At 50.0% G+C, this 12,338-nt stretch overlaps 1 protein-coding gene across 1 annotated transcript; it reads left to right on the top strand.

Moving 5' to 3' along the window:
- Positions 1–1,508: 1,508 nt before the first annotated feature.
- Positions 1,509–4,829, top strand: LOC136534984 (glutamyl-tRNA reductase, chloroplastic-like). Its single transcript, XM_066527359.1, has 3 exons — positions 1,509–2,031; positions 3,019–3,260; positions 3,382–4,829. Exons 1-3 carry the CDS (start codon positions 1,809–1,811, stop codon positions 4,513–4,515), a joined length of 1,599 nt encoding a protein of 532 aa, XP_066383456.1. The 5' UTR covers positions 1,509–1,808; the 3' UTR covers positions 4,516–4,829.
- The last annotated feature ends 7,509 nt before the right edge of the window (positions 4,830–12,338 follow it).

The following is a 12,338-nucleotide window of genomic DNA, read 5'->3' as shown; positions in this document are numbered from 1 at the left end:
ACGCCCATAGAGAGTTGGTAATAGCACCCAGAGAGTTTCATTCCCCCTTCTCTCTTCTTAACGTTGTCGCACCATAAAAATGCTTATATGACAGCTTATTAAATGCAAATGAAACTCGCATGGAAGCTGGCCTTACAAAATCGAGTGGCCCGTTTGGATAGTACTAATTTTAGCAAGCTACTAATTTTTAATTAGCATCTACTAGCATTTGAAACCTTCCTTAATGGATGCTAATAGTACCATAGGTAAAAATATGATATTAGTACTACTTGTCTGGATAATATTCTAATTTTAACATGCAGAACAGGCTCTAGTACTTAGGAACCTAAAATGACACGAGTCCACGCATCAAGATTGAAGGATTCCATCACCTCACATACCCAAACTGAGACGCCGAATATGCCACGGGAAAGAGGCCCGTGCGACAGACAGCGCGGGCCCCGGGGAGCAGGAGAGTGTGGCCACCACGTCGACACGCTTCGCCATCACCCTCAGGCGCGGGGAGGCTACGCGTGAGGCGGCCATGGGAACTCGTGTGCCCACCTCGCAGGCCATACAAAAAACGAAGCGAAGCGAAGCTGCGTCCGGGTCAAAGATAAGGGCGGCAGCCAATCACGGGCCTGAGGCCACCACACTCCCCTCCTGCTACCCTATCACCGGTGCTTCCGGCTCATCTCTTCCCTCCCCCTCCCCGGTGCGTCCCCACAACGTGCAGCAATCCAACATGCACATAAAAATAACAGGAGCTTGGAAAGTTGCCAAGGCCTCCAATTTCCACAAAATCTCATGCAGGTCCATGATTTTTCTTCCATGCAAGAAGAACTCATGGATTCACGATACTTTTTTTTTTAATTTAGAACCCAGACAACTATTGTACAAAAGGACAATTCATATTTTAGTTTAGCATTTACCATCATATCAAGATTCATGGTAAGCTTCATTAAGATACGATTTGTATATATCCACATGAAAGAGGATGTAATAATTGTGTATGCAAACCAAATGCCTGTTAAACACACAACCAGGGATTCTTCTTAGTCACAAAAAAAAAAAAAACAGGGATTCTTCTTCCAACGACACAGGAGTTTGGTATACAACTAATGCACAATGATAAGTTTGTAGTATAAAATAATATCACCATCTGTTCCAAATTATAAGCCGTTCTGTCTTTTTTAAATACCTAATTTTTATTATGCACTTAGATATATAATAAAAGTTATGTATTTAAGAAAACCAAAACGACCTATAAATTATAACGGAGGGAGTAATACAAATGCTAGTAAAGTTCAGTTTGACAGAAAAGAAGAAGTCTAATACGATATTCTCTGTATTGCTTTAAAGAAAAAGGAGATTCGCTGTATGACAAGGGCCCATACGTAAAATATTTTTGTAGGATAGAAAATTCCGGGCCGCCCCAAAGACCCAGCCCAAAGGCACCCCACCACGTGTGGGCCCCACACGCCATGCCGCTCCGGCGACTCAACAACCCCTCCGGCCGGCGTCCTCCCTACCATAACCTTTGGCTCCAAGCAGAAGCCTTTCTTCCTCCTCTCCACCCAACTCGTGCTCTTCCTCGGGCCAACGCGAGGCCAAAGCCAATTCCACATCTCCTGCCGCTCGCACCGAGGACACTTCCCCAAGAACTACACCGAGTCCTAGAGAGGGAGAGAGGTCGAGGGAGGAGCCCATAAGAGTTTCTCCTCGCCTCTCTCTCCCTCTCTTCCTGCTTATCTGTCTGCGAAACATTCTTGTCGCATTGGCTTGGTTCCCCTGCGAAAGGAGGTGGCTTTCTGTCTTCCTTGATCTACATGATGCCGAGCACGGCGTCAGCGACCGCCGCCGCCGTGGCATTCGGGGCAGCCGCCAAGCCGCGGGGACCGTCGTTGGCTCCCTGCGCAAGGGTGGCCGCCGGCGGCAGGCGGCGCTCCGGGGTGGTGGTGCGGTGCGACGCCGGCGTGGAGGCCCAGGTGCAGGCGGTGGCCAAGGCCTCCAGCATCGCCGCGCTCGAGCAGTTCAAGATCTCCGCCGACCGTGAGTGCCTTGCCCTCAAATCCGCTGCCGCTGTTGCCTTTCCTGTAAAGTTGGGATGCCCCGGATTGTGCCGGTCCGGCGAACTGATTCATGGATCATTTGCGTCGCTTCGAGGCTATTGCTGCTGCAGTTGGGATTAGTTTTGGTCTGGTACAGGTCAAAAGGTGTGGGTGGTGGCCTGGTGGGGATTGGGGAAGGACGAGTAGGTGTGAACTTTGCATTGTCCTGTTGCAATTTTGCCTTGACCAAGCATAACTTGAATATTCATTGTACTACTATTCCTTAGAATTTAGAAATGTTCACTGCCTAACTTCTTGCCAAGTAAAATTAGTATGTGGAGTAGGATACCAGGTCGCATGGCATCAAAGAGAAAATAGCTTCTGCCATTTTGCAAGGTGTCGTGGGGATGAGGAAACTTCTCGGCATCCAGATTGGAACATCGATTACTTTTTGTTTCTGAACTGAGTCTGGCCGATAATAGGGAATGAAAAGTTACATTTGGGGGGTTTGTTCAAGCAGTTATCTGATCGTGGAGCTATATGCTTCACAGATTGGTGGAGCTTCTGTCTGTATACATATGTTCTCTGGTGAAAATTGAATGGCTATCTTTATCTATATCCACCAAAATTACATGTTGTAAGAACCTAGGAGTAAATGATAGTGTATGCATATTTAATTGTATTCCTATAAGGAGGAGAAATCTAATTTGATAACGGTGTCAAATAATTATATTCATATGCTTTTGCAATCAGCTATTGGTCATGCATTTTGTGCAGAAATGTTTTGGGGGTTCTCTTGTTTTGGTCATATTCATCTACTGTGAGCATGTTATTTTCACCCTTTAGAATTTGCTTGAATAAATCTTTGAAAATAAATTAATAGAGCTTTATATTGATGCGTGACTATATCCAAATTATCTATTTCAGAAACAAATTGCTTTGCTCTGTGCATTGTTTGACAATGTTTTAACTTTATATTCACTACCAGGGTACATGAAGGAAAGGAGTAGCATAGCTGTGATTGGCCTCAGTGTGCACACAGCACCAGTAGAGATGCGTGAAAAACTTGCGGTTGCAGAGGAACTATGGCCCCGTGCTATTCAAGAACTTACGAGTCTAAACCATATTGAAGAGGCTGCTGTTCTTAGTACCTGTAATAGAATGGAAATTTATGTGGTGGCCCTATCATGGAACCGAGGTATCAGAGAAGTAGTGGACTGGATGTCAAAGGTGAGAACCAATTTATCAACCATATTTGTTCAGTCTGTTGTCTTTTTGCCCCAGTTTCTTGGCTCCTCAAAGACAGATTAGGAGAGATTCCCTAATGCGTGTTTTTTTCGTGATTTCGCAGAAAAGTGGTATTCCTGCTTCTGAGCTTAGGGAGCACCTGTTCATGCTGCGTGACAGTGATGCTACACGCCATCTGTTTGAGGTATCGGCTGGGCTGGACTCTTTGGTTCTCGGTGAAGGACAAATCCTTGCTCAAGTTAAACAAGTTGTGAGAAGTGGACAAAACAGTGGAGGCCTGGGAAAGAACATTGATAGAATGTTCAAGGATGCAATTACAGCTGGAAAGCGTGTGCGTTCTGAGACTAACATATCATCTGGTGCTGTTTCTGTCAGTTCAGCGGCAGTTGAATTGGCCCTGATGAAGCTTCCAAAGTCTGAAGCCTTGTCAGCTAGGATGCTTTTGATTGGTGCTGGCAAAATGGGAAAATTAGTGATCAAACATCTGATTGCCAAAGGATGCAAGAAGGTGGTTGTGGTCAACCGTTCAGTGGAAAGGGTGGATGCAATCCGCGAGGACACGAAAGATATCGAGATTGTGTACAGGCCGCTCTCAGAGATGTATGAAGCTGCAGCTGAAGCTGACGTTGTGTTCACGAGCACTGCATCTGAAACCCCATTGTTCACAAAAGAGCACGCAGATGCACTTCCCACTATTTCTGATGCCATGGGTGGTGTTCGGCTTTTCGTCGACATATCTGTCCCAAGGAATGTCAGTGCGTGTGTCTCTGAAATTGGCTCCGCACGAGTATACAATGTTGATGACCTGAAAGAGGTGGTGGAAGCCAACAAGGAAGACCGTCTCAGGAAGGCAATGGAGGCGCAAACAATCATCACTGAAGAGCTGAAACGGTTTGAGGCATGGAGGGACTCTCTGGAGACCGTTCCAACCATCAAGAAGCTGAGGTCATATGCCGACAGGATCCGGGCCTCGGAGCTCGAGAAGTGCCTACAGAAGATCGGGGATGACGTTCTCACCAAGAAGATGAGGAGAGCTATCGAGGAGCTAAGCACCGGCATTGTGAACAAACTCCTCCACGGTCCGCTGCAGCACCTGAGGTGTGACGGCAGTAATAGCCGCACCCTTGATGAGACGCTCGAGAACATGCACGCTCTCAACCGGATGTTCAGCCTCGACACTGAGAAGGCGATCATCGAGCAGAAGATCAAGGCTAAGGTGGAGAAGACCCAAAATTGAGGACATGAAGCAATTTTTCTTAACCGTGTATACATACCCTCCAATCTGATTCCAATTTTTTTGATCATTTCACTTACTGAGCTCCCCCCCTGCTTGCTGAGACGTCAACTGTGCCGCACATTAGCGCCATGGCAGCAGCTCAATCTGTTGAGAGAGAGTGGCAAATTGTCCCTACTCCAGCTGCTTTTCTTTGTACATTATTGCTTGAGCTGCTGTGGCAAGAGCTCCATTCTTCTTAATCTTAAGTTATATACTTTATTCGGACGAAATAGACAGGAATCTATCAATGTGGCTGATGTTGTTTTCCTTTGGTATTATACTTGTAAGGTTTACTGATATTGTATACCTTTTACGTTAGCCCTGTATTCAGATTGTTGAGCATGCATTAACATTTCCAAAGAGTTTAACCTTGTTTCTGTAGAGGCCGGATTGGTTTGAGTCATATGCACTTAAATTCTTCTGTTTATTTAATGTTAAATAAATAAATATAATGCCATAATTGGCATTATTCTTAGACTAATGGCCTGAACTTGCAAGATTAATATAGCATACTAGGGCCATAGCAGCTGGAGCTGGAGCTCGATGTCTCCTAATATATTTCGTTATTGGCCCTGTTATGCGGCACTACTTCAGTGGTACTTTTCAGCGAACGAACAATGTTTTTATCTCACAACGAATCAATATAAGCCAAATTTCAGCGAAACAAATAGGGATATTAAATTTCAGCCAAATTCAAAAAAAATTACCACACATCATGACTATTAACATGCTGCTTTTTTCATATTTAATACTTCTAATCAGTATCCAAATATCCGATGTGACAAGGACTAAATTGCCCACCTGCTGCCCACTGCTGTAGCTACACCCACCTGGCTGCTCAGGTGCTGTCGCCGCGGAGGACGAACCAGCCAGAGACGACTGAAAGCTCTAGTTTGGTTTTGGTTAATTGATGAAACCCTAAGTGCTAACCTAGTTTATCAAAGTGATTATGAGATATGTAGCACTATTCTAAGTGGTGAAGCAAATGAAGATCATGACATGATGATGGTGATTCCATGGTGATGATCAAGTGTTTGGACTTGGAAAAGGAGAAAGAAAAACATAATGCTCAAGGCAAAGGTATAAGTGTAAGGAGCCTTTTCGTTTCGGTGATCAAGACACTTAGCGAGTGCGATCACATTTAGGTTCGATAGCCATACTATTAAGAGGTGTGGAACTCGTATCGAAATACGGTTATCAAAGTGGCACTAGATGCTCTAACTCATTACATATGTATTTAGGATCTAGTGGAGTGCTAACACCCTTGAAAATGTTTATGAAAATATGCTAACACACATGCACAAAGGTGATACACATTGTGTTTAGCACTTGGGAGCAAGGGTTCGAAACTCCATCGGCGCCCTGTACAGAAAAGATAGGGTTTCACAAAGTGCACCGATCACGGGTCACGCAGTGACCGTATGCTGGGGTCCTACGTCCGGTCAGTAGCAGCAGTGAGCGCGCTGTCTCGGTCTTGTGACCGGACGTTGGTGCGAAGAGTGACCGGACGCTCAGGGCCTGTGTCCGGTCAGTGCTGACGTACGCTGACGTGGCGTCGCACAGAGGAGACGGTGAGTGACTGGACGCTGGGTGAGTCCAGTCGGGCGTGACCGGATGCGTCCTGTCGCGTATGAAACCTTACTGAAAACGACCGGACACTGGGGTCATGCGTCCGATCACTTCAAAGTAGCGCGCCCAGCCACAACTTAAATGTACTAATGACCGTTGAGATCGGGCGATCAGCGTTTGAAGCGGGGGCCACGTGGCACGCATCGCGCGACCAGACGCTAGGGTCCAGCGTCCGGTCGATCTGACCGGCACATCCGGTCGCTCTGTTTTTCAGTGAACTGAGGAGCCGACGGCTCTATTTCGTGGGGGGCTTCTATTTAAGACCCATGGCCGGCTCAAGCTCACTTACTTGGCCATTTGCATTGACATAAGCAACCTTGTGAGCTTAGCCAAAGCCTTCCCACTCATCTCCATCATTAATTCATCATCTTTGTGAGATTGGGAGAGAATCCAAGTGCATTGCTTGAGTGATTGCATCTAGAGGCACTTGGTATTCGTGTTTCGCTGCGGCATTCACTTATTTCTCTTAGTGGTTGCCACCACCTAGACGTCTTGAAGCAGCAAGGATCGTCGAGCGAAGGTTGGTGATTGTCTCTGGCTCCGATCGTGGTGATTGTGACGGGTATTGTGCCTTCCCTAGCGGAGCGCTGAAAGGTAACTCTAGTGGATTGCTCGTGTCATTGAGTTACCTCACTTGTGGGTAGGTTCTTGTGGTGTCCAATTGTGTGGTCGAGGTTCGTGCAACACCTCTTAGCCGCCGAACCACCAAGTGTTGGTCGACACAACGGGGACTAGTGTGTCGGCAAGCACGTGAATATCGGGAGAAAAATTGGTTGTCTCTTGCCCTTTGGTATTCTCCCAGTGATTGATTTAGTATTCATCTTGTGATTGATTCACTCCTCTACACGGCGGTATAATCACCCTACTCACTCATTTATATTCTTGCAAACTAGTTGTAGCAAGCTCTTTAGTGTATCTAGAATTGAGAGCTTGCTTTGTAGTTTAAGTTCATCTAGTGGAGCTCTTTAGTGTAGCAAGTGTGAGAGCTCTTAGTGAGTAGTGACATAGAAAATTGTGTGTTTAGTGATCATAGTAACTAGAATTATTGGATAGGTGGCTTGCAACCTTTGTAAAGCTAGAGCAAGTTTGCATTTCGCTATTTGTTATACTAATCAAATCGCTCTAGTTGGTTTGTATATTTTTAAATAGGCTATTCACCCCCCCTCTAGCCATATTAGGACCTTTCAACGACGCTACCTTTGACTTCAATGATCGCATCCACGCCAACCCCAGCACGTTCGCCCACAATTTTGGAGACACCAATGAGGAACTAGCGGCATAACCAAGGGCTAGTAGGGGCCGGTGTCGGGGACCAATACTAAGATACCCGAAGAGGAGAGGCTAATGGTTGTCAACATTATTTTATTCGAGCAGTCAAGAGCGTGACTAAGGCTCCAACCGGCCCCCAGGTGCGCAGGCTCCGCCTCGCCCGACCTCTAGGGAGCCCCTAGGGGCGAGCTCCGCCTCGCCTGACCTCTAGGGGGAGGGCTTCGCCTCGCCTGACCCCAAGGCCACGAGCTCTGCATCGCCCAACATTGAGGTCGTGGGGTCCACCTCGCCTGACCTCTGGGGTCGGGCTCCGCCTCGCCTGACACCGAGGTCATAGGTTCCACCTTGCTCGGTATCTGGGGGCAGACTCCGCCTCGCCTGACCCCGAGTCCGTGAGCTCCACCTCGCCTGACCCCGAGGCCACGGGCTCTGCCTTGCCCGACCCCAAGGCGTAGGCTCCGCCACGCCCGACACCAAGGCCACAGGCTTTGCCTCGCCTAACCCCGAGGCTGCAGGCTCCGCCTCGCCCGACACCGAGTCTGCGGGCTCCACCTCGTCCGACCCCGAGGCCACGGGCTCCACCTTGCCTGAGCCTTGGGTTTACGCTCCGCCTTGCCTGACCCCTTGGGTGTGGCTCTGTCTCACCCGATGGGGTCCCATACCGCCGTCAACCACTCCAGTTCTAGGCGTATGGGCCTGGGTCAAAACTCTAACACTAGGAAAGAGACTGGTACGCCTCAATGTAACCCGCGGCCACAATGGGCCATACCTCAGGATTCACATCAAGAATAGCGTCAGGCGTATCGGTACTGTTTTGCCTAACCCTCGTATGAACACTAACATGCATGTCAGTTCACCACGACGTCCGCCAAGCAGAGTAGAGCGCCATGACCGATAGACGACGCCTACGCATGGCGCCAGTGACGGACAAGGCCACAACATGGCGCCATCCCTGTTGACATCTATAGAGTTGGCGGGACCCGCATGAAGGAGAAGAAGGGCCCGGTGATCCTGAAGGCCTTCGGCACTCTCTTGTTCTTCTTTTTCCTCCACTGTAACCTGTGCTTTCCCTTCGCCTATAAAAGGGAAAGCAGGGTGTCCCATGAGGGGGATCGGACCAACGAACCCATCAAACCCTAAACCATGAGATAACAAACAAACGAGCACATGGCTGAGCAGCGACCGAGCTCTCAGCACCCGTTCATTCTTTTCACCAGAGACTTGAGACATGTCCCTCTCTTGTCTGTTTGTAACCCCTACTACAAACTTTCGGTGCTAGTAACACGAGCAGCAGCGACAAACTGGACGTAGGGACATTCTGCCCGAACCAGTATAAACCTCGTGTCCTCTAAGCACACCATCCGAGCCAGACACGCAATATTAGAAATTTACTCATCGGTGGTAACTCGAAACACCGACAGTTGGCGCGCTAGGTAGGGGCCTTTTGCGCGTCTCAACATCCACACCAGGCCTTGGATGGCTAGTCACAACGTCAGCTAGGTCCTAGGCATGCACGTGCGCTTTGGGAACCTAAATTTCATTGTCATTATGGAGGGAGAGTTGGTGCGGGCTCCCATCATCATCCAACCTCTCCACTCCACCAGCCTCGACACGATCGTCGAGGTGCTTGAGGAGCTGTAGCTACATGCACCAGAGGCCGCATCTCCGGGAGCGACCAGCTCCTCAGCTTCGACTATAGAATGTTAGAGCGCCAGCTTGGCGCCTTCCTAGGACCTTGACCATCCCGGGTGAACCTGCGCCACCTCACCTTCTCATTCGCTAACATCATGATGCAGCTTGCCAGGGGAGAGCCGCTCTCCCTGAAATATCTCATTCGGAGCACCCCGACAGCGCTCCCATCTAGTCTCCGTAATGCCGTAGAGACCATTGGCCACCTTGTGGCGCAACGCACGCCTCCATCCCCTATGAACGATGAATTCGTGGGGATGACCGAATATGTCATGGAGTCTTTCCACGACCTCGTCATGAGAGAAACGGAGTTGCCCTCCACCTCTGACTCCAGCAGGGGGAGCCATCACCCCTCTCGTGAATAATTCATGGCAGGTACCCCCGAGGGACACGTCAAAAGCATCCATGAGGAAGAGGCTACCCTAATGAATGACCTCGACGATGAGGTCAAGGGGGATGCAGGGGTCCCACCTCACCTATGGGTGGAGTAGCTGAAGGCCCGGCACCAAGAGCTCGAGGAAGCGCGACTCCAACTCAAGTAGGAATGCATGGAGCTCGAGCGAGACATCGAGCGCCATGGAGACGGTGGGCGCGCGCGTGCCATGGCCCACGACATGAACCGAAGGATCAACGAGGACGATAAAGTGCTCCCATACTTTGCCCGGGCAAGCCAGAACATCACTGCTGTGATGGCCTTGCTCCGGGGGCTTCCAAGGCCCACGACGCCCGAGGATCATCGGGTCCATCGCGAGATTCACACGTTACTCGATCGTGCGGCGACACAGCAGGCCGAGAGCTCTGTCGTTCGGTCCCAGCCAGCGCACGCCCTTAGAACGACCCGACAAGGACGTGTCGGTCCACCAGGTGCTGTGAGGTGGTAGGTCATGCACCGCTGTCCCAGTGCATGAGCGTCTCAGCCGCAACCGTGATGCACGCAACACCCTCGATGCCCGTAGGCATACCCACGGTGATGCGAGGGAGGGGGCTAGCCATGGCTACCACCCTCGTTGTGGTGGACGCTATGACAGCGGCGAGGACCGAAGCCCGAGCCCTGACTTGCCAAGACCTTAGGCCTTCGTCTGACACATCCTCAACGCTGTCTTCCCACCGCAGCATCGACCACCGACCAACATCCCAAAAATACTCTAGGGAAACGAACCCCGGACTGTGGCTCAAGGATTATCGGCTTGCTTACCAAGCCGGTGGAGTGGATAATGATGATTTCATTATCCACAACGTTCCATTGTTCTTGGCTGATTCGGCATGAACATGGTTAGAACACCTTCCACCCAATAGAATCCAGAGTTAGGTGGACCTAAAAGAGATCTTCATGGGGAACTTCTAGGGCACGTACGCGCATCCTAGGAACCCCGAGGATCTAAAAAACTATCGACATAAATCCAAGGAAACCCTTCGTGGGTACATCCGTTGCTTCTTCCAGCAGTGCAACGAGCTGCCCAACATCGCCGATGCCAACATAATAGGAGCCTTCCTGTCTAGGACCACCTATGAGTCCTTGGTCCATAAGCTGGGACATAAGGGCCTGCGAACCACCAAGAAGCTCCTCGACATCGCCACTAGCCACGTCTTGGGCGAGGAGGCAGTCAGAGTGATCTTCGACCGCCTCAAGGGCAAGGCGAAGCGAGACGAGGACGCCGGCGAAGGCGCCTCCAACCGTCCCAGCAAGAAGAAGAACAAGCAGTGATGTGAGGGCTCACTCATGGCCACTGCCGACCGCAAGAGGGGTTGGAAGCCCATCAAAGGTACCCTAAACCACTTCGAGAAGCTACTCGAAGGGCTAGGCCTGAACCAAGCCTTCCCCATCAACCATCTCTATAAGGACTGTGGCCTCAAGAAGCGGTTCTTGTTCGGAGGCTCCAACAAGGGGGAGCATAGGGGGGACCCCAAGCCGACCGTAGACGACACTGAGGAGAAGGATGGTGGCTTTCTGATGCTAGATAGCTGCCACATTATCTTTGGAGGGTCGGCAGCCTATGACTCCAAGCGCCGCTAGAAGCTTGCGCACAGTGAGGTCTATATGGCCATGCTAGCCATGTCTAGCTTCCTCCGATGGTTGGAGTCTGCCATAACCTTTGATCGGACTGACCACCCGGAGTGCGTCCCATAGCCGAGATGATATCCGCTCATGGTCGACCCGATCATCGACACGAAGTGGCTCACCAAGGTACTGATAGATGGAGGCAGCGGCCTCAACATGTACATAGAAACACTCGACGCCATGGGCATCGACCGAGTGCGCATCCGGCTGATCGAGGCGCCTTTCCACGGCATCGTGCCTAGAAAGCAGGCCATGCCACTTAGGCAGATCAATCTGATCGTCACTTTTGGGAATCCATCCAATTATAGTACAGAGACCCTCACCTTCGAGGTGTTCGGGTTCCATGGAACCTACCATGCCATCCTAGGACATCCATGCTACATGAAGTTCATGGCCATCCCCAACTATACCTATCTAAAGCTAAAGATGCCAGGACCGTGCGGGGTCATCACCATCGGCACCTCCTTCCAGCGCGCCTATGAGTGCGAGGTCGAGTGCTGTGAACATGCCATGACAATCATTCACCTCTAAGGAGCTTGCGGCCATCAGGAAGGAGGACGTCGAAGAAGCACTCGACTCCAAGCGGTCGATCGGGTCTTTCAAGCCAGTAGAGGGCACCAAGGAGGTCCTCATAGACCCTAGCAGCTCCAAGGGCAAAGTGGCCCGCATTGGCACCACGCTTTCCTTCGAATAGGAAAGCGCGCTCAGCGACTTCCTCCACGCCAATAGAGATATCTTTGCGTGGAAACCCTCAGACATGCCAGGCATTTCAAGAGAAGTCGCCGAGCACACCTTGAAGATTAGGCCAGGCTCTAAGCCAGTGAAGCAATGCCTGCATCACTTCGATGAGAGGAAGTACAGGGCCATCGGCAAGGAGATTGCGAAGCTTTTGGTGGCTGGGTTCATCAAGGAAGTATACCACCCTGAGTGGTTAGCCAATCCTATTCTTGTATGAAACAAGAGGACGAAATGCAGAATGTGTGTTGACTACACGGGTCTCAACAAAGTGTATCCAAAGGATCTGTTTCCTTTACCACGCATAGACCAAGAAGTCGACTCGACCTTAGGGTGCGAAACCCTTTGCTTCCTTGATGCGTACTTGTAACACCCTCGGTGTTACATTGTATAGTTTTTGCTA

This window comes from Miscanthus floridulus, chromosome 1 (assembly GCF_019320115.1).
Source record: "Miscanthus floridulus cultivar M001 chromosome 1, ASM1932011v1, whole genome shotgun sequence".
Classification (NCBI taxonomy): domain Eukaryota; kingdom Viridiplantae; phylum Streptophyta; class Magnoliopsida; order Poales; family Poaceae; genus Miscanthus; species Miscanthus floridulus.
This window is presented reverse-complemented; position numbering and strand designations above follow the sequence as displayed.